This window comes from Typopeltis vanoorti, chromosome 26 (genome assembly GCF_054136105.1).
Source record: "Typopeltis vanoorti isolate ZY-2024b chromosome 26, IOZ_Tvanoo_1.0, whole genome shotgun sequence".
Taxonomy (NCBI): Eukaryota; Metazoa; Arthropoda; class Arachnida; order Uropygi; family Thelyphonidae; genus Typopeltis; species Typopeltis vanoorti.
Window position 1 is genome coordinate 23786285 of NC_143574.1, and position 23684 is coordinate 23809968.

The 23684-nt window shown below is 37.4% G+C and overlaps 1 protein-coding gene across 2 annotated transcripts in view; it reads right to left on the reverse strand.

Annotated features, from left to right (window-relative positions):
* LOC150092414 (golgin subfamily A member 2-like) overlaps nucleotides 1–23684 on the reverse strand; it is a 380033-nt gene that overhangs the window by 35570 nt on the left and 320779 nt on the right. For both annotated transcript variants that reach the window (XM_090415174.1, XM_090415173.1), the window contains exon 20: nucleotides 3023–3125. In XM_090415174.1, the coding sequence (XP_090271300.1) occupies nucleotides 3023–3125 (103 nt within the window). The remainder of the gene's footprint in view (nucleotides 1–3022; nucleotides 3126–23684) is intronic.

Consider the following 23684-nt stretch of genomic DNA (forward strand, 5'->3'; position numbering starts at 1 on the left):
GATGGCATCAATGGCAATATCATATTAAAAACGAGGATATTAGGAAAGAACTTGACATTGTCAACATCCAGGAATGTGTTAGCAGAGCTAATCTCAGGTGGTATGGTCACTTAAACAGAATGGGTGAAGAAAGATTAGCAAAACAAGTGTTCCCTGCCAGGTTGGCAGCAAAACGACCCAGAGGAAGACCAAGATATAGGTGGATTGATACAGTACAAAGTGCTTTAGATGATAGAAATATAAGATCTGATAATATTGGAGTCTTGACAAGTAAGAGACTGATTTGGAGGAAAATTGTAGCTAGTAATGATGTAATTTTTTTCATGTAGTATTATCATATCCTGTACACCCCTTGAGGGTACATGGCAGGATTTTGATGATGATGAGGTTCTACCATCAGGTCTTTATGGGCAAGACTACAAGAACACTTCTGTGACTGTAACATCCCTATTCCAGATCATTTAAATGCTAAAAAACACAACATCAAAAAGAAAAATAGAATACAAAGCACAGGGAAAACAGAAATAGCAGTTCATGCCATTGAACAAAAACATACCCTGCAAATCGACAAGGCCATCATAATAGACAGGCAAGACAACGAAACAATGCTTAGAATATTGAAAACGGTAGCAATAAAATGTGATGAGAACTCAATCAACATCAACCAACCCTACATAATCTCAGAGTGTTGGAAGCTTCACAACATAAAAATTAGGTCACAACTCCGACCAATAGGCGATAACACAAGCACTTCAAAGGCAGAAACACCAAGCTGACACGACATCGCATCCACTTCCTCCATGAGTTCAGAGGACGACCCACATGGTCGAAATGGCTTGTACCTCATCAACCCTCTTCCCGGCCCCCTCTTCCAATAAACCCTTCTCTTTCCTCTAAAAAGCAGTTGCTATTTTCAGCCCCCTTTTTCATCTTTTTCCCACCCTACAAAAAAAGCGTTCTGCCCACCTTTAAAAATAATATATGTATATATTATACAAAAAACCCGGGTTTTTTCAAATTAATTCTCCCACATTGCCTTAGGCCCACCCCCCTACTTCCCTTTCAACACCATAACAGCAGAAGTATGCACACCGCAGAAAGAAGACAGGCAACAACATCCAAGAAAAGGTATGTGAGAATTTTCTTCTATTATGCTACATATATTTGTCTCTAAAATACATCTACAATGCTCTAAGAATTCTTGAGTAAAAAGCCAATGACATTAAAACAGGGGTACTTCTAAACAAAAGCAGGCAAAATAGCTGTAAAAATAATAATGATAATGTTTTTAATGTTATAACCATTTTAAATTTTTGTATTAAAAGTATACAGTTTCATTAGTAATGATTACCTATTTTACTTTGAGAGGTTATATTAGGAACATTATTTGTTTATTTGGTTAAAAAAAAATGATAAATTTTTAAATTATATGCCATATCACATTAAAATATGCATCAATTTTTTTTTTTTTTTTTTGCAGATTTATCTTTATCTCACAGGGTACCTACTTTTAAAGTTTATTCATCAGGGTGCTAATGTAAAGACTACAAACTATATAAGGAGCACTTGCAGTTTGTAGTCTTGCAAGCTTTTGCAAAAAAAGTTCATTATGTGATTTTGTAGAACAAAATCACATAATGAACACACAGAAATGGGTGTATCTTGTAATCCATAAACTAAAAGTTGTTACCTGACTGTGACACACAAGCAGCCTATTCAGTGCATACAGACCCACCAAGAAATTTCCCAGCATCTAGATTGCCTAATCTGCTCATGATCATCACATAGGCATTTTAATGAAATAATGGCATTAATATCATGCCTTCAATGCTCCATGGTGACTATTCATGTAGTCAATAGTAGCTACTCAACTAAGATCAAAATGATTAAATTTTATTTTCCACTTGCAGTATATGAAAGAAATTAAAGTTCATGTTTAGACTGAAGTATGATTTTTTTTATTTATTCATTTAACTGTGCTGTTACAACTGAAGTTCTAATCTTAGTGAAGAACTAAAATATTCTCCTCACAAAAAATTCATTGAAATCAAATTTCAACTCTCTTTCTGAATCATTGTTATTGCTATCAGGTTGATAAAGTAATAATAATTATGATACCAGAAATACTACAAGAATACTTAAGCAATAATAACCAGTTATAGTGGCATTGTGATGGATCATTTTAAGAATTACAGCTTTGATAAAAAACGGTAATTCTGCACGCCACAGATCAGTCACCTCCAATAAGCAAGACAGTGGTCTCACAATGAGTAATGAAATTCATCTCCCATATAAAGACAATCAACATATTCAATCTCCAACCTAAAATTCAATCTCCAGCCTAAAATGTTTATCACAGGTCACAGGTCTGAATCCAAGGGATTCAAACCCGTGACTGTTGATTGGAGAGCAGGTATGCTATCCACTAAGTCAAACAGGCTGGCATTTAGCCTGTTTAGTATATGTTTTCTGTCCGCGCAGTTAGCCTAGTGGCTTTGCGCTTCGCAACCATATGCCTGGGGAAGGAGTGTCCTAGGTTCGATTCCCGTCGGAGACGTGAGGAGCTGAAGGATCTTCCTCAGCCATAGCCAAGTTAGCCGGTCTTGGGCGTGGGCAGTAGGGTTTTTTCCGCCAGTTTATCTGGTGTTTTTCATCCCGCAAGCAGGCAAACCGGCCCCTTGAACACACAGGGATACAGCCAAGAATACCTTGAGGCATAGGAGTGACCATTCTATCCTCGTATTTCAGTTACGAAATCCAAGCATGCTTGGAAGGTTGTGGGCCTTAAAGGCCTGTTAAAGCCATTGGGATAGATAGATAGATAGATAGATAGATAGATAGATAGATAGTATATGTTTTCTGCAGCTTTTTTGGTGAGTACTTGTGTGCTGTAAATAACAGCCAACATTAGCAAAAATAATATGATGAGAATGCTGTCCCAGTATTATACTGGACTGGAGTAAGTAAATATTTTAATTCTAAAAAGATCAAAAATTTTTTAATAATTTTATGTCATTTTTACCTATTGTATCCGTTTCCCCTTGTAGCTGGGTAACTAAATGCTCAAGTTGTTGCTTCTGTTCAGATAATTCTGCTATCTTATCCATGGTTTGCAAAAATCTCTCCTAAAAAATAAATAAATAAATAAATAATAATAAAGAATCTGAATGAAATATGAAAACAGATATCACTATAAGATTAAACAATGTTTAATATCTCAAATATGATATTTATCTTAATAACTTACTGTAATATCTTTAATATAAAAGACAAAGGAAGATTTGGATGAAGTAGAAGGTGATCTTCAATATCAGTATTTGTCAAAATTTATTATTATTACATGATACCTTCAAGGAGTCCAAAGACTCCCTGAGGGATGGCACTTACTCTACAGCTCTCCATCTCCACTACTTAATCCACCAACTACCATCATTATCTACATCAATGTCATCTACTCCCCATCATCACCACTAGTATTTTTTGTATATAAATTGTGTGTTTTCTCAAGGCCGATTTGTCTGTATGCAGGATGAAAAACAAGAGTTTCCGGGAGAAAAAACCCTGCTACCTCCGCATGAGATCAGCAATTTCAAATATCAAAATAAATACTTATTTCCAAGTATTTTCATACTATTATTATTACACGAATTTGAAGGGTCATCACAGAGACCCACACTTACCATCATTCACGTCGCACAAAAAAAACTCATTCACTGACAAAGCATTCATAACAGTCTATGGAAACTCATTCACTTATTCTTCACTCTCCAAGCACAAAGCTTAGTTTTCATACTATTTCCTTGATTTAACCAAATTCTTACAAAATTTCCTATCATATTCCCTCTTCCAGATTATAATCTGATGTTAAAAGAATCAGCATGCCCTACCTTAAAGGAACATCTGAACAAATAGCTAGGACCCTTCGCAGATATAATTTGTACACCACCTTCAAACTAGCCCAGAAGTTGTAATCTTTCTTACAACCTGTCAAACATATATTATCACCATCATCCTTGCTTGGTGTTTATCAATAACCTTATTCTTGCCATCTTTGCTACTTTGGACAGACTGATCATTCTGCTGCTATTAAAATTGAACATCAAGATTATATAAGAATTTTCGATTCTGAAGGTTCAGACCTTGCTTTTCATACCAACGACACTAGACACAGAGCTCACTGAAACCATAACAAGATGCTACACTACTGTAGGTTCAAATCTGATCATCTATTTTTTTGAATCACCTATGCCACTGTCCTAATCTTAATAGGACAGAATATATGCCTATTTCTAAGTTTTAGTAAGCGATTGCTGTTAATTGTTTATAATTTTTATATTTTTATTTATTTATTATTTCTAAATTAATTATACATCTGTTTCCACATCTCTGAACTTTAATATAATAGTGTTTCCTCCTACTGGACATATGCTGACTTGTTCTTGTATTCAGAATTTAAATGTTATTACCAGTTTTTTCTGTCTTCTCCCTAAAAAAACTAATGACATATTGTGCAAAATATATAGGATTAATAATTTATATTTACTTTTCTTTAACGCGTGTGAAGTCATTATTCAAAAAATATAGTATGTTCAACGCGCATACCTCTATTACACAAGCTACATTTTTAGCATATCTTGTAGTGTCTTTGTACTTAATGATAATGGCAGCTGCCATAACTATGTTTATCGTCCTCATTCATTGATGATATCAGCAAATCATCCTGATTCATTGCCTATCCCATCCCATTCAAGGACTACATTATGCACCACACATGTTACAAGACTTTGTGGCATGTGGTGCTTGAGGCATGTTTGCATCCCAGCAGTTAGAAATGTGACAAGTAAGAGACCGAGGAGTACAGGTCTGCATAAAATGCAGGAAATGGGAAGGGCTTTGTGACTGATATCAGCTTAGATTTAAATGGTTGCAGTAGCAGTGTGCCAGAAACTAGTGAATGATAACGACTGATTGGGTGAATGTCAAGCAAGAGTAGGATGCTTGGAGAGAGAGAGAGATGTAGACACTGAGAGAGGAGATGGAACATTTGAAGAATGAGTTCCAAAGTGTGAAAGAGGATATTAGTGATGGAAAAGCTCACTGATGTGAAATGAACAAGAGGGGGAGTGAGAGAGGGTTATGGGAATGATAGAAGGAGAGAATAGGAATACTGAGGATAAGGTGGATTGAGAGGAAGACAAAATAATACAGAAACTAGGCATGGAGAGATGACAGGTAAGTGGGAGTGCCAGGAGAGAGGGAGTCAGAGGAGAGACATGAGCTAGAGATGAAAAGATAACAAGAAGGCAGGTAAGTGGGAATGCAAGGAAAGACAGTGAAGGATGCATGTGAGCAAGAAGAATGTTGTAGTGAGAGGTGTGATGTATGGAGATTCAATGATTCGTGGAGTGCAAGATAGAATGCTAGAGGAGTGCTTGCCTGGAGAAACGAGAGTATGACTATGGCAATTAAGTCAAGTGAAAGAGTGAATAACAATGATCTGAGAGGTAGTGTAAATTGGGTAGCAAGAGATTTGAGGTTGTACAACAGAAGTGTGTGAAAGGGAAGATAGTCAGCCTGTTACCTAAGTATTATAATGCAGACATAAAGAGAAGAGCATCAATAATGAATAGCATGATAGCATGTGTTGAAAGAATGATAGAATGTGTTGAAAGAGCAGATTGGATTATGTGGATGGACTGCATTTGAAACAGAAACTCTAGGCATATGGAGAGAATGTTGTTCTCAGAGAAAATAAGAGTATTAGTACAGGGAAACTAGAGTTGTCAAGGTGAATAGAAGCATGGATCTCTTTTAGAGATAGAAGCTCAGGAGATGGGGGAACGTAGAGTGTTATGAAGAGTCAAATGGAGTCTAGAGGGAATAATAATAGGTATAGAAATACTAACAATTCACTGATGTTTCTTTATACAAATGCTAGGATTATCAGGAATAAAGGAGATAAATTAGTAGCATTGATAGCCACAGCTGGTCCAAAGATTATTGGGATCAGTGAAATATGGTTGACAGAAGATGATATCCTGACAGGAATAGAAACAGAAGGGTATAGTGTATTTCAGCAGGATAGGAAGGGCAAACATGACTTAACATCAAAATATGATAAGTAATGAGCTATGTCCACTCAGACTGGACAAGTTGGAGGAAAACTGCACTAATAGTTTTGAGAGTATATGGTGTGAAGTGGGGGGTGGGTAGGACAATATTTAGTGGAATGTTGCTATACATTAGAGAATACAGAATTTGAAGAGCAGGAAATGTTTAGACAGTTCAGTTTGGCAAGTGCAAAATAAGTGATCATTATGGGAAATTTTAATTATGGCAGTATAAAGTGAGAAGAGAAAATAGCATGCAGTAGTAGTAGTAATAAATGATGGAATTTCTGGAATTCTTAAGGAACAAATGCCTCATGCAATATGTAGTAGAAGAAACAAGAGGCTCAAGAGTTTTATATCGGGTCCTGGCATCAGAGGACCTGATTGTAACTGAAATTAGTTACAATTCATCACTTTCCCCAGATGGAGAGAGAGCAAGCATGTGGTCTTGACTTGAGAGATGAGTAAACATGAGAAGGTGTCAAAAAGAAAGGAATTAATGTGGAATCATAAGGCAGGTGTTTATAATAATCTTAGAAAACAGCTTGGGCCAGTTCCATAGGTGGAAGAATTGGAAAGGAGAGATATCATCAGATGGCAAATTGTATACCTCGAGTGAAGAAAACAAGATTTGGTGTAAAGTGGATTACTAACAATAGCAAACAGGAACTGCAGATGAAAAAGAGGTTATAGAAAATGTATAAAGAGAGAGGCACCAAGAGCAGTTGTACGAATGATATAATAAGACTCAGGCTAGGAAAATGACTAGCATGGTAAGGAAAGCAAAACTTGAATATGATCAGATACTATCTTAATCTTATTATCTTAATTATTACCTTGATCTTATTAAAAGCTACTTTTTCCACTAATCTTTTCTATAAATAAAATACTTAGAGAAAACGTGTCCAACACAACTGCACTCAAGCCTTTAGTCTGATTGCTAGTAGATGATACATTTGCTATTTTGTCACATGACAAACACATTAGATATATTTTAGTGTACAGTATATGCAACATAAACAGTCACCATCCTAAAATAAACCTCACTACAGAAAAAGAATCAAACAGCTATCAAATTAATATTCCTAAATACATTACTCATGCATCATTCAAATAGTTCATTACCTTTACCTTTTCAGAAAGCCAACATACATACTGGAAGGTACATTAATAATCACACCATTACTCAGCCAAAATGTTTTAAAACATCAAAGATCAGAGGAGTTATTTGTAATAATGTCACAGATCTTATTATAAAAGTCAGTTATCTAAGCAAATTTTTTTAGCCAATTTCATTGGCTAAAAAAATTTGATTACAACCCTTATAACACAGATAAAAATTACATAACCTCCCTCTCCCATGTAACATGCCATCCAATACATCTTTTTTTTTTTTTTTTTAATATGTTGAGCCCATACACAAGAGGGCTTTCCTAATCCATACATAGTACATTAGAACCATGTATGGGTTAGGAAAGAAGGTACTTGTATACATTGGATTTGAATGACTGTATATTGTATTCCTTAGGGAAACATCAAAGGGAAGATTGTTCCATAATATAGCAGTTGCAGGGATGAAGGAGGAGGAAAACATGTCCTATGGGTTTCAAGGTGCACTGTGTAGGGATATTGAGCAGCAGCTGCACGTGTTCCAATGAGCTTACTACTAAGTGGGGGAATTATTTGATGCTATTTCGGATGACAATTTTCCATGGAAATATTTGTAGAAAACACATAGTGAGGAGACAGATCGTCGGTGCGAAAGTGGGGGGGGGGGGTGAGTTGGTATGAGATTGATCATTAATAAGTCGCAATGCTCTCCTCTATATTGAGTTGAGCATTTTGAGGGAGCTTTTGGGGGGTCCACCATATGTGGGAGCAGTATTCGATGGTTGGGTGGATTTGTGATTTGTATAAAGTTAACAGCTGTTCAGGGTGAAGTAATAACATCTTGAGCAAAAGAAATCCTAGTTTTTTTAGAAGCTGAAGATGCAATGGTTGTTATGTGTTTATGCCAGGAGAGGCTTGATGTCAGGGTAATTCCAAGAGAAATCCCAGATTGTCTGGAAATTTGGGTGTTGTCAAAAATAATACTGGGAGAAAATGGTTCATTTTAATGAGAAATAAGACAGTACTGGGTATTTGCATTGAAATTGACTAGGTTATCAGAACCTCATTGGAGGATGGTTTGGAGGTCTGAATTGAGGAGGACAGTGGTGGTTGCTGTTCTGTAGGTTGAGGTGAGTTGTGTGGAGTAAGGTTTATCAAAAGAAAGGGAGGAGTGCAATTGTTGTCTGCAAAACTGTGTATTGGGTTGGAGATAAGCTGAAGTAGGTCATTGATATATAGTAGGAAGAGGGTTGGTGAGAGGACAGACCCTTGAGGAACCCTGGCATTAGTTGATTGATTAGAGGATAAGGAGCCAGCCACTACCACACATACTGTGTGTCCAGAGAGAAAGCTGGCAATCCAACTACAGAGATCTTGAGATAGATCAAATGATGGTGGCTTGATTAGTAAGCCCTTGTGAAATACCAGGTCAAATGCCTTGAAGATATCAAGTCCAACCACTTCAGATTCACCAAACTTCTCCATGGCATTTGTCCAGAGAAGGGTGACATATGTGAACAGATCTCCTGTTGATCAGCAGCAATGGAATCCATACTGGAGGTCGTTTATTAGATGGGTAGCTTCAAGTTAGTGTAGGAGTTGGGAATTGATGATTTTTTCCATAATTTAGACAGGACTGAGGTGAGCAAGATGGGGCGGTAGTTGGACGGCAGTGACATTTGGACAGGCTCCCTTTTTGGAAATGGGTGGATATAGGCCAATTTCCAGGCTGTGCGATAGATACCATTAAAGTAAGACAGTATATATAAGCAACATAGGACAGGAGACAGTTCTGATATCCAAACCTTTAGGACAATTGGAGGAATGCCATCAGGGCCAGGAGACTTTTTTTTTTGTGTCTAATTTGCACAGTATTTTACTCATCTCTTTCTGGCAGTGGGCATTGTATATTGGGCATCTGGAATGGTTGGGGACATTTGCCACTGTCAATTAGGCATGCACTGGAAGCAAAGTGTGAGGCCAGGAGATTGGCCTTTTCTGTAGGTGATGATGCAATGGAGCCATCTGGGTATGATAGAGGTGGGAATAGTGTTGGACAGAAGTTACGACCGATTGCTTTGGCGAGGAGCCAAAAGGCTCAGTTGCCATTTGGACAGGCTGCTAATTTCCTGCTTTTTGCTCTTTCGAGCTCTGTTTTGGAAGCACTGATTGTTTTTTTGCATTTATTTCCGGCTTGAGTATAGGTGCTAAAGGAGGATGGGGTTCTTGATTTGAGCCAGTAATGGTATGTTTCATTTTTCATTTGTACAGCCTTGGTGCATCTTTTGGAAAACCAGGGTTTAGTTAGGGAATGGCAGATCAGAGTGCTGTGGGGAATGTATGATTCAATGCCAGTGAGGATTACTTTGGTTATGAGTTCGGTGCATATGTTTGGGTTGGAAGGTCGGAGGTAATAATCTAACCATGGGAATGAGGCATAGAAGTTGTGGAGGCTGTCCCACTCGGCACTGTTATAATGTCAAACTACTCTTGTATAGGAGTATTTGACATTATAACTTGTCTATCTCCTTCTATCTAGAGGTCTAGATAGAAGTTGTGGAGAAGTTGTCAGGAAGAGGTCTAAGGCAGTGATTCTTAACTGGTGGGCCGCAGCTCCTGAGGGGGCTGCAGAAAATTTATAGAACGTTTCTAGTTTTTAAAATTTTGAAATCTCTTAAAATAATTATTTTTTGCTCCTTATTTTACTTTGTTTCAAACTTGTATCGTTTTGTACTAGTAATCTGAATTATGCAGTTTAAGTCGACTTTTTGCTGCTGGCAACACTGCAAGTCGTGACATCTGCCTACTGGATGTGTGATAGAAGTGATTCTCTGCAGTTTTAAACAATACTAGTACGAATGCATAGGACTGAACGTTGCTAAGTACTACTTGAGTGCAGTTACTTTTCAAGACTTTCAGTGCTGTAATACTGATTTGTTATTTCTTAAAATTTACCCTCTTATAAAATGAGCAAACAAAGAACATTATTTGATTTACTAAATATAAATACAGTAAAGCTGAAAAAAAGAGAGCCAAAAGACTTCACTTCGGCGATGCAAAATTATTCAAATTAAGTGGATATTGAATCCAACATTTCAAAGCCAACTATATAAGTTTCGATGGATCCAAGTGTAAGCAAACCTTTCATGACAGGGGCAACTCATAGTAAAGGTGGAGTAAGCTCTGATCACTATCCTTAGTATTTCCCATAATGTAAAACACATCTCCTAGCAGACATGTATGATGTTATACATTATGGGGGGGGGGTCACTACCCAGACCGGTTTCGACCTTTGTTAAGGTCTCATCAGTGGGAGCCAGATCTTGATGTAAATACTCAGGTTGAAGTGATACGGAACTTATACTTTACCATACGAGTTGCCAAAAAAGGTGTCACATCACAAAAGGCACCAAGAATTACTGAAAAAGAGAGAGCCAAAAGGCTTCACTTCGGCGATGCAAAATTATTCAAATTAAGTGGCTATTGAATCCAACATTATTTCAAAGCCGAATAAAGAAACTACAAAAGTTTCATGCCAAATATAGAAACTATAAAAGTTTCAGCAGATCCAAGCGTAAGCAAACCTTTTATGACAGAGGCAACTCATAGTAAAGGTGGAGTAAGCTCTGATCACTATCCTATCTAGGCATACATAAGTTAACATTTTCCTTCTCTCTCTCTCTCTCTCTCTATTTCTGCAACTCAATAACTAACTAATCACAATCTAACTTCAGTAATTATACATACAATTCTCAAGTACAACTACTTCAACATTAACAGAACAGAGCTTACTCACATTTGCATTTCACATACAGTCCTAACAACTTTGATGAAACTTCTGACAGTTCTGCTACACTTTGCCTTTCTTCCTGGGTGCTGGCTATAATCTGGATGGCTCTTCGCAGTTCTGCTGTGGCAGTTTTCCCAGAATAGTGTAGATTGATTCTCTGTCCAGCATGTCTGGCAGCTACTGGAAATACCTCAGGCGATAACTGCCTCTCCTAGATTCCCTTCCCCACACACCTGGAGCCAAGGTCTCAACACGAGCAAAACTGAGAGAGAGCTCCAAGAGCCTACAGCCTTTTTATTAAAGAAAGCTCTGTTTGTTCTTTAGCTGTAACTCTCCAGATCTTGTGTGAACATGATGACGTCATTTGGGCTACCTTCAGTTTTGGCAGCAAATTTCTACATTTCATGACCTTTCAAAACTTACTGGGTCAAACATAATCCAGGCTAATCCCTTATTCTTCATTACACATAGACTTTCAATATATATCATTATATACAACTTAACTGTAGAATCATTACATTAGTTTTAAAACTTTACAATTTCTGATTCCTACATGATTTAAAACCTATGTAAAGCGATCGTGGAAATTTGTATAGAATTTTACCGCAAGAGAATTTACAGTAGCACAGTGAATATTACATACACTGAATGTCTGCATTCAGTAAAGTTATTCTTCTACATGCATTCTTTCTTTTATTTGCAGCATAGCAATAAAATTCTTTTGGGCTTCCTTTAGCCTGTGTATCCAATTTCTTGCCATACACACCACCTTAGCTTTCTATCCATTACTTATAACTTTCTGCCTGCACTTCATAACTACACTCATCCTTATTCTCATATTCCTTCGATGTCACCTGTTCTTATAGATTGCTTGACTAATAAGGTTTTAATGTTGTCTCATAACAGCTCAATAAATTCTCATTCATTCTTATGAGTTTCTCTGCTACCCAAACAATGTTTGAATAATTTAAGTCATCTGTAATATTTATTCTCTTAGTCAGAGTATTTTGGTGATGTATTTCTTTGTCTCCAGGAGCTGGAGGTTTGTAGCAATACCTCACCATATAGTTCACCCTGTCAACTTCCACTTCACACCAGAATAGTCTCAAACTCACCATTACATGGGACATTACTTACAATATTCCTTTCAGAAGTTTCTACCCTAATTCACTCAAGTCATTTGCAATAACTTGAGTGATTAGTAGGTATTTAGTAGGTACCTTTCCATCTCTTCTGTCATTCTTAAAAATGGTATACACATTACACTCAATTTCAGTTACTACATTCAACTGTGAGAGCTGGTTTCACTAATGCCAACAATTTTAGGCCACAAATTATTCACCAAAGCAATAAATACAACTATTTTATTTCTAATGCTCCTGGCATTTATGTATAAACATCAGTTATCACCTGGCTTTTTTTTGTATACTTACATCTGCATTCTGACTGGCTTAGTTAAACACCTTTCTCTTTTCCATCCCCAGACACATTCAAAAATTTCAAATCCAAGGTGTATTCTACTCTTTACCAAATTCATAACCATGCTCATTGACTTTTGTATTACTATTAGGTCTGCACACACTCTGGATGAACTTATAAACAAAATTCACAGCATTATTTTTATTTATATGGGTATTCCATGGAGTCAAAAGACTCATTTTCTTTCAAAACCTGATTTAGCCTTCCTTACTACCATACTTGTTACCCTTCTGGCTTGTGCTTTATATTGCTCATGAGCATCCTGATCACCATTTTGTTAATATTCCATTCATAATATTTTTTTTGCAGATCCTGCTTTATATTTTTATTCATCCACTTAATCTCTACTTGGTTTATCCTCCTAACCCTGGATATGCATTCTGATACCATACTGCCTCACTTAAACAATCTCTGCATGCTTCCCGTGACTAATGACATTCATTTCATGGCATTAATCCATGGCACTAATCCAAGTTGCCTCCTAAGTTTGTCAGAATTGTCAGCTTTGTATTTCCACATAAACTATTTCTTGATTGAAAATTCCACATGTTGTGCAACCTCCCAGGACAAAGACTACATGGTCAATTTCGCAGATTGGGTAAGTGACCATGCAGTTACTTCTCAATTTCTGAAATTAAGTGTTGGATTTCCCAGATCCAACACTCCCAAACCCCTGGTCCCCCTACATTCACTGTGTATTTGGAAGAGTCATTTGTCAGGAAGAGGTCCAGGGCAGTGATTCTTAACTGGTGGGCTGCATCCCCCTAGGGGACCGCAGAAAATTTATAGAACGTTTCTATTTTTTAAAATTTTGAAATCTCTTAAAATAATTATTTTTTACTCCTTATTTTACTTTTGTTTCAAACTTGTATTGTTTTGTATTAGTAATGTGAATTATGCAGTTTAATGCAGTAGTTTCCTTTGTGGTGGTGGTGCCTCAAGTCAACTTTTCGTTGCTGGCAACACTGAAAGTCGTGACATCTGCCTACTGGACGTGTGATAGAAGTGATTCTCTGAAGTTTTAAACAATACTTGTGCATTCTGATACTGCCTCACTTAAACAACCCCTGAATGCTTTCCATGACTAACGACATTCATTCCATGTAGCTTCTTATGCCATGGCACTGATCCAAGTTGCCTTTTAAGTTTGTCAGAATTGCCAGCTTTGTATTTTCACAAACCATTTCTTGATTGAAAATTCCATGTTCAACCTCCCAGGACAAGACTACATGGTCAATTTCTTAGATTGGGTAAGTGACCATGCAGTCACTTCTCAATTTTTGAAATTAAGTGTTGGATTTCCCAGATCCAATCTCTACTCAATCTGGGAAATACCATAATAATTGCTGAGTCTGCACTCAGCAATTATTATGGTATTTGTGCTAATCTGCCAATACATGGCAGATATATTCAAGTAGGGGTTAAATGGATGAATAACACCATTAAGCTTGAGCTGCAAAAAAAAGAAACAACTGTAGAGGGAATTTAAAGAAAGGGGTGACCTGCAGGCACACAAACAGTATAAAGTGCAGGCCAGAAGGGTAACGAGTGTGGTAAAAAAAGCAAAAGCGGATTATGAAAGGAAACTAGCTATGCAAACTAAAGAGAATTCCAAACAGTTCTTTCGATATGCTGCAAGCAAGAAAAAAAACTGTACACAGCAAAATGATTTTAAGAAATGACGATGGTAAGAGGATCACTGAATCAGTCGATATAGTGGAGTCACTGAGCGAGCACTTTGCAAAAGTATATCATCCAGGTGGTGACATTGAAAAAATGAAGGAACCATTAGTTTATACGGGAATTGTGATGAATGAAGTGGAGGTGAATAGTCTATTCAGAACCTTAATATGAATACATCCGTGGGATTGGATGGTATACCAGCACGGGTCTTATGTGAAGCGGCTAAGGAATTATCAGTGCCCTTGACCATGTTGTTTAATCTGAGTCTCAGGTCTGGTTTAGTCCCGAAGGCGTGGAAAGAGGGGAAAATAGTTCCACTGCATAAAAGGAGGATCCAAGACTACCATTGCAAATTACTGACCAATCAGCATATCAGGAGTCGTTGTCAAGGTCTTCGAGGAAGTAGTCAAGGGAAAAATACAGGAATGGATTGATGAAAATGAGATACTGTATGGGGGACAGCATGGCTTTGTGAAGGGTAGATCATGCCTCGGTAACTTACTCAAATTTTATAACACCGTGACGGCTGAACTGGATAAGGGTGATAGGTTTACAGTGATGTACACCTGGACCTGGCTGGGGCCTTTGTAGGATACCACATGGAATTCTAATCCGTAAACTACAACATATGGGAATGGATATAGGGTTGGTGAGATGGATAGGTGGGTGGTTGATGGAGAGATATCAAAGAGTAGTTTATTCAGGAATAGAGTCCAAAAGACAGCCTGTGACTAGACCTGTGATTAAACAGCAGTTGTTCTTGGATCAATGCTGTTTAATCTGTTCATTAACGATATAGGGAAGGATCTAAGAGGAACAGTTCATTTGTTCGCTGATGATGCAAAGTTGGGTAGGGTGATAGTGAATGTAGAAGATATCAAAATCTTGCAGGATGACTTGGATAGATTGGAGTTCTGGGCTAAGGAGAATGGCTGTCAATTTAATGTGATGACAAAATGTAAGGTTATGCATTTTGGGGTGAAAAGATTAGCAGCAGTATACCACATTGGTGGAACTGTACTCCAGGAAATTGATGAGGCTAGGGACTTGGGAGTGTTGGTGGATAGGGAGATGAAGTTTAGGGGGCACATTGCAAAAGTAGCTAAATCAGCTTATCAACTCACTTGGTTGTTGAAAAATACCTTGACGAGCAGAGACAAACAAGTTATTGTACCTCTGTATCAAACCTTGATAAGACCTCATCTTGACTACTGTGCCCAGATTTGGTCACCTAGGTTCCTTCTTGATGGGGAGGAGGTGGAGAGGATCCACAGGCAAGTGACTAAGATGATAGTGGGTCTATGGAATGAACCATATGAGAACAGGCTGAAGATTTGTGGGTTGCAGAAATTGGTTGATAGGCAGAAGAGGGGAGATATGATTGAGACATTCAAATTGCTAAAAGGTTTCTATAGGATTAATTCAGAGGATATTTTTGAGATCAGGACTGGTGGTGGGAGAACTAGGGGACACCTATGGAAGCTGAGCAAGAGTGTGGTTAGCAGGGGTGTTAGAGCTGGGTTCTTTACTTTTAGAGTGGTAAATGAGTGGAATAAGCTGCCAGAGTCTGTTGTGGGTGCTATGATGGTGAGTGAGTTCAAGGCAAGGTATGATAGATACCGTGAGAATGTCTTATAGTTGTGTGTACATGATGTTTAGGGCCTCCCTAGAGTCGCCCGTAATCATCATCATCATCATCATCATCATGCGTATCAAGGATTTAGGCCTAGCATGGCCTGTTCCTGCCTTAGAAGTCATCGTTGAATTGTTTAAGAGGACGTCCTGGTTTTCTTTTTCCTAATGGCTTGTACTTTAAGTCTTGTAATAATAATAATAATAACATCCTCCTTTGAACCCCTTGGTCTATAAGCAGCAAAAAACAATGTATTTTTTCCTATTCGCCTCTAATTCGCATCATACAGCCTCAAAATGAACCATTTCCCACAGATCTAGTCTTCCTTCACTTCTATTTTTGTTGGGTGAAGTTTTTCAGCTATCATTATTTTTGCGCCTGAGAAACATGTATTCTTCACTTTCTCATTAAGTACACCTCTTATCATCGAATCCTGAAACAACATTTTCTCTTTTCTCGAAGTCCTGCAACTTTTATGCTTTTCCCATTCACTCTTTCTTTCTCTCTCCTGCTGTGCCACATGCCAATTGTTTCTCCTGTTGCCCATGCTCATGTTTTGTTCTGTGAAAGAGCTCGCGTAAGTGTGCAATTTCTTTCCACACTGGCATCTCATCATTCATATTATTACTTTCATCCACTTCCTTCAAACTCTCATCCATATTTCGTGCAGTATCATTTACTGATTCTGCCACGTTCTCCATAATACTTTCACAATCCTGCCTTATATCCTTTATATCAGTCACTTCATTCTTCTTCTTTCAACACGACTCATATTTATTGCATTCATTCATGAAACATTTTCAACAAACATTCTCTCCATTCTCACTCTCGTACCGCAACCTATTCACCCTTGGCAATGAATACTTTAAACACACACTAAATAGTAGTAAAGTCTGCACATTAATATCATTCTTCATCAATGTTTTAGCCACCATTTTACTTACAATCATCAGTGGCATAAAGAACACTTTTGAAATAATATTTTGTAATAATAGTCATGACTAAACAACACAATCAAAAATAAAGAAAATAACACCAATTACATTTAAACAATGTTGCCAATATTTACTATTGCTAATATTGCTAGCGTCCTCGCAGTATTATCTAATCTGGTTTTCCTGACCTGTTGCATTACTCTCACTCCAAAATACTTTTTCCAGGCTGCTGATGAATATTCATTCAAGTGCAGATCATCTTTCTTATACAAGTCTTTTCTACAAACAGACTTACTCCAGACCATTCAAAAACTCAAACCCATTTCTTCTACATGGCCTGTACATTGAATCATTTGCTATCATAGACCTCCTTCCTAACTCGTTGCTATTGTATCTTGATATTAAACTAACAATTTTTGTTTTCCCACTTTTTCTTTCTTTCTTCTTCTAGCAAACTTTCATATCTTCCCTCATATTTATCACCATTTAAAAATCATTTTCTGTTTCTCTATCGCATTCATCACATCCTTTATTTTAGCTCCTGGGTAGCTTGATGTTGTGACTCTGTGCAAATTTAATTATAAAATCACCATACATATAATAAGTACTTTTTTCTTATATTCTCACTGACCCAACTTCTTATTATTATTATTCACTGATAACGTGTGAATTTCTGCACTTTCTTGCCTCCAATTGTTCTCTTTATTTTTCTTTTGCTGTCTTAGTTTCTTTTTTATGATTACCACTTCAATTGTTTCCATAGTTACCTGATTGTTGTGCATGCATTCTGTGATGTTCTTTGTGTTCCAATGGTGTGAATTTGATAGATGCCCATGCCCTGTAGAAACTACTATTGCATCCATAGTGTTAGGCTGCCCAAAGAAAAACGTTTTGAGTTTGATTCTAATTGCTGACTAGAGGAAATTTTTCTAAGTCTTACTTTGACTGGTTCCTGAGTTAGTTGATCTCTGGCATTGACAAGTGGGTTTTCCTCTCCCAGGTTGGTTGGTTTATAGTTTATTTGGCACAAAAACTACAAAGGTCATACTGTGCCATACAGTTGCAACATTAGCATTTACAGAAAACTGTAAACAATATGTCTCTTCAAGAATCTAGTTTCACAAAGCAGCATCTCTAGGTAAACAGAACTGCTGCAGAGGGCACAGCAACACACAATGTCAGAGGTTATTACAATAGTGAAAAAATAATTAACAATATAAGTGATTACATAATATACGAAATACTAAGCCAAGGAATGCAGTATCTACATATATGTAAAATTATAATAGATGCCTTTATAGCAGTACAAAAATAGGCAAAAAAGGGATTATCATACAATATGCATGGATGAAAATTAAATTTAGCAATGCAGTATCCAGATATAAACAAAATTACTGCAGAGGTTTCAGCAGTACATAAATAGATAACTATAGGTTAACATATGTATATACAAAACAAGTCAAAGAAAGCAGTGTCTACATCTAGTAAGATTACAACAAACATTATTATACTAATACTTAAAGTCAGAAAGGAATTATTATACAGCATTGATGCATAAAATTTAAGTTTAGCATTATGGTATTTACATATTAACGAAATTACAGCAGGGTGATACAAATATACAAGATCAAGGCCTATGGTAATACATAATTGGTCAGATTTAACCTAATGAATAATATGTATGTACAAAACTTAAGTTAAGCAAAAAAGTATTTACATATAAACAGATTTATGGTCAAATGTATTTGTACAAATTAATTCTTTCTAAAAAATTAAAAACATCATGCAATTTGCCTGAGTCTGCTAGCATTTCCCTGAGTGTATATGGCTTGGTTAAATAGGTGAAAATTTCATTCCTCTCTCGTGTAAATTTTTGACAATCTACCAGAATATGATGAAGTGAGATGTGTGTTGCATTTTTCACATATGGGAGGGTCATCCGCTTGCAGTAAATGAGAATGCATAAGGTGACTGTGACCTATGCGGAGCCTAGCAAGGACAACCTCCTCCCTTCTCTTTGTACATTGACTAGAATGCCAGTGTTTAATTTCAGGTTTAATGTTATATAATTTGTTTGTTGATGCTTCTTGCCATGTTAACTCCCACTGAGCAATTAGCTTTGATCTTATAAGTTGTCTGTATATGGAACTGTCAAACAGTATGTGCAGAAGATATGAGCTGATTTAGCAGCTGCATCTGCAGCCTCATTTCCTTTGATTCCGATGTGGCTGGGAATCCAGCAGAACTGAACATCGAAATTAAGGATTTTCATTTTGTGAAGCAGGTGTAGCATCTCATAAAGTACTGGATATGGATTATACATAGGAGAGGAGATAGCCTGTAAAGAGCTCAATGAGTCTGTATAAATTATACACTTTTGGTAGCAGTTTTCTTTTATATGCACAAGTGTAAGCTGAATGGCATGTAACTCTGCTGTATATTACTGCAGTCTGGTGGGATCTGATTTGAGATAATAATGAAACAGGAAACACAGCAGCACAGCCAACAGAGGTGTTAGTTCTTGAACCATCGGTATAGATGGGTAAGAAATCAGCGTGTGCTGCTCTATATGCATTAAACAATTGCAGGTAAATGGATGATGGGTATAAGATTTCTGCAGCTGACAAAGTGAGAGGTTGCAGGATGGTATGCAAACCTGCCATGGAGGAATGCTGTTATGTTTAGTGTAGCTAATGGTGTCAACATTTATACTAACAGCTTGCACAGTTTCTTTAATACGCATACCAAAAGTATGCATAGCAGTTTGATGTGTGTGATATTGGGCTTCCCAATGCAGAGAGAAGATACTATTCCATGTAGGGTGATCTGGGAGAGATTTTATTTTTAGGGCATAATTAAGAGACAACTGTTTCTGTCGAAGTGATAGAGCCAGTTCATTTGCTTCAACATAGAGACTTTGAGTGGGTGAGGTGCGAAAGGCACCAGTAGCTATCCATATATACCCTGATGATGGATGGAATCCAACCATCATAGGTTATTCTGTCTTGCCGAACCATAGACTTGGGATCCATAATCCAGCTTTGAACGTATAAGTGCGCGATAAAGATGGAGCAATGAAGCTCGATCAGCACCCCACTGGTAGAGGATAGAGTGCGAAAGAGGTTCAAAGTTCTTTTGCACTTTTCTCTTAGTTGATGAATGTGTGCTATAAATGTGAGTTTTCTGTCAAAGATGAGTCCCAAGAACTTGGTTTCTGTAGCTACTGGAATAACAGTATACCCCATTCTTAGTTCAGGATCTGGGTGATGAGTGCATTTTTGACAGAAGTGTACGTAGACACTTTTTTCTGTTGAAAATCTAAACCCATTATTAAGAGCCCACAGAGAGACATGATCAATTGCTTGCTGAAGTTGTCTTTCAATTACCCTCATGTTACGTGAGTGACAATAAATTATGAAGTCATCAACATATAGAGCATTGTCTACAGGGGGAGGAAGCTGTTCAATGATTGAGTTAATTTTAATAGCAAAAAGGGTTAAACTTAAGACAGAGCTTTGGGGAACACCTTGTTCTTGATGATATGGGCGAGATAGCAGACTTTCCACTCTGACTTGGAAAGTTTGCCTGGACAGAAAGTTTTTAATAAATATAGGGAGGTTTCCATCGAGACCTAGGTTATAGAGGTCTTTTAATATGCCATATCTCCAGGCTGTGTCATAAGCTTTTTCCATGTCAAAACAAACTAAGACAAGATGTTCTCGCTTCAGAAATGCATCTCTTATACAAGTTTCTAACCAAACTAAATGGTCTAAAGTTGATCGCTGTCTATGGAAACCACATTGTGTATTGGAGAGAAGACTGTTGCTTTCTAAATACCAGAGAAGTCTGGCATTAACCATTTTCTCTAGTATCTTACAAAGACAGCTGGTCAGCGCAATGGGTCGATAATTATTTGCTTGTGTTGGATCTTTTCCTGGTTTTGGGATAGCAATGACAATTGACTTATGCCAAGAATTTGGAAACTCTTTCTCTGCAAGTATTCTATTGTATAATAAGAGAAGAAGAACCATAGAAGATGATGATAGATGGTTTATCATTTCATAATGGATGTCATCAGGTCCTACTGCACTGGGGTGAGATTGCAAGAGAGCTCTTTTTAGTCCCTCCTTGACAAATGGCTGAAGAATGTTGGTAGAAAAATTAAGCCTTTCTCTTGCTACTCTTTCAGTATTAAAAATTCCGGAGAATATGAAGCTGTTGCTGAGATTTTAGCAAAAGTTTCTCTCAAAGTATCTGCAATAGCTTTGGGATCAGCAAGAACACTTCCATTATAGTCTAAGGTGGACAAACAGTGTGTACTATATCTGCCTTTCATTTTCCAGATTTTATGCCATACAATTTTTCAACTGGTCATTTGATTAATCGATGCAGTAAATTAGATCCATGATTGTTTTTGACTCTGATGTCTTACATAACATGCTTTGGCTCGAGCACGTTTGAAAGTTATTAAATCTGATGTGTTGGGATATCTACGAAATATGCTCCATGCTGTTAAATCTTGAATGAAAGGTTTATTATATTGTAAAATATTTCATTCAGCTTTAAAAGGTACAAAAATTCCCCAGAGAAAATACTTGTATATAGGTATAAGTGAAATGGTTGATAAGAATAATGAAAGAGTCATTTAATTGTAAATTCTTCTATGTAATATAATGCTAAGTGTTCTTGTAAAACTGATGAGAGTTGAAATTTTGCGAAAGTTATGTTAACATGAGAAAGAGAGATCTAAGTAAACAACGATGTAATCAGCTTAAAGAAATGAACCCAGGCAGTTGCGTACACGAGGTCCAAGTTATGCGCGTGGAGAATGCAACGAGGAGAGAACGGTAGTGGGTGCCGGCCGGAAAAGAGTGACGTAAGAGGGAGAACAGCTCAGCAAGGATATACAGAGCTTGGCGATGCCAACTCAGGGCTTTTCTTTTGTTTGGGAATCCTGTTCCAGCCATTCCAGGAGAAGGTGAGTGAGAGCGGTGCAGTCGGAAAGAACGATGTCCAGTGTCATCTATGTGGCCTGATAGCGATCCAGTGCAGGCATAATCATCGGTACAGTGGAAAAGCCAGCGCAAATAGATCAACATGCAGAACCACGTGGACCGAACCCAGCAGAGCAGTTTCACCCATATCGGAACAGGTGATTCATGATCATAATCACTAGTTTGTCCTACTTGAAGACAGCCGACCATAAGAGAGGGTAACAAGCCATGTGAATTTTCAGAAGATAGAGAGAAAAAGCAAGAGAAATCCTGATGCTCGGTAATGTAGAAATTTTCCAATTTCTTTGTATGCAAGAAACAGTTAGTGTGCAATAATGTGCGGATATGCTCAGTGATTGGACTTACAAAAATGAAACAGGACTTTAGTATCTAATCAACTAGTAGATTGTCTTAGCTCTGAGTAAGAATTCATGTACAGTGTGGTATTGAATTGCTAAAGTATGTTACAGCCTGATAGCTTTTGAATCTAGAATAAGATAAATGCTTGTAAGAATGCTAGTTGTATAGGATGATGTTAGCGATTTAACTAAATTGTAGATATTGTCTCACAATGTTTAAGACTAGGAGTATTAAGGTTATGGCTGGTTAATCAACTTTCAATTTGTAGGAGAGATTCAGTTTTGTTAAGTGATCTTAATATTTGTATATCGTATAAGAGCAATGAATAAACCTTTCTTTTTCTTACCTAACAAACTGCCTGATCTGTGAACTCAATGCACCACTCATAAAAATAGGACTAGTGCAAGTTAAAATTTGGGGATATCTACGACTGCAGTAAGAGTAAAAATATATGAGGTTTTTGTAATTGGGAATTTTAATTGCTTGGTCATCGAATAGTGTGTCATTCTGAGTGTTAACTCCCTTAAGGAAGATTCTTTTGTCTAAGAATTTGGATGGTGCAGCTTTAACAAACAAATTTTTTCAAATTTTGACAAAAAGAAAGCTGGCCAATGGTGGCCAGCTTTCTTTTTGCATCCTGATATGTTTTGTTCTGTTTTAATTTTTTGTATCTCTTTTTCATCTTTCCATTTCTGACCTGCACGAGAGTATGCTGGATGATCTCCCTGACAGTTGACACATTTAGCTTTTTTTTACAGCAAGATTTATTATCATGTTCTTTACTACCACATCGGGCACAGGTAGTAGAACCAGGACAGGCAGTTTGGGCATGTCCATTCTAACAGGAGAGCTAAGATACCCTGCTTTTACAGATGTCGGAGTCCTAGGTGTATCAAAAGTAAGGATGATGTTCTTGGTTGAGACCAGAAGACCATCCCTGCATATCAGGATGCACCTCACACCCGTCACTCCTTGATCTTTAAGCTCTAAACATATGTCCTCATCAGGAACATCAAGGAGATCCCATTCTGATATCACTCCTCTACTGGAATTGAGTATTCTGTGAGGTGTTACTGCAATTTGTATTCCACCCATTGTCGTTGCTCTCGGTAGTTTCTCGGAATGTTGTTTGCACATTGTTTCCACGAGAATATCACCAGAATGCAATTTCTTGACAGTTTTGGGAGGTCCTGCCAATCCTTCTAAACCTTTTTGGATAAAGAAGGGTGACATTTTTCCAATTGGTTTTTCACCTGTTGCATGAATGATTAAAAAGGTTGGTACATTTATGTTAGTATCTGATATCTTTTGTTTCTTACTTCTGTTTCCATATGCTGTGTCTATATTATCAGTACTTGGTTGGGACTTTGTTAGGGTCCCTGAAACATTTGAGGATGAAGAATTCATATTTATTCATATTTAAGGAATTTTTAATTCGGCGCCAGAGCTCCCGACCCACCATGGAGCCACACATGGACGCCCACTACCCGGCAAGCAAAGACTGTGTTCAGGAGTGGAACACCAGGGCTACCCTGGATGCTATACCGGCACTGCAGCAGGTCTAATATCACGACCCTGGACCATGGAGTG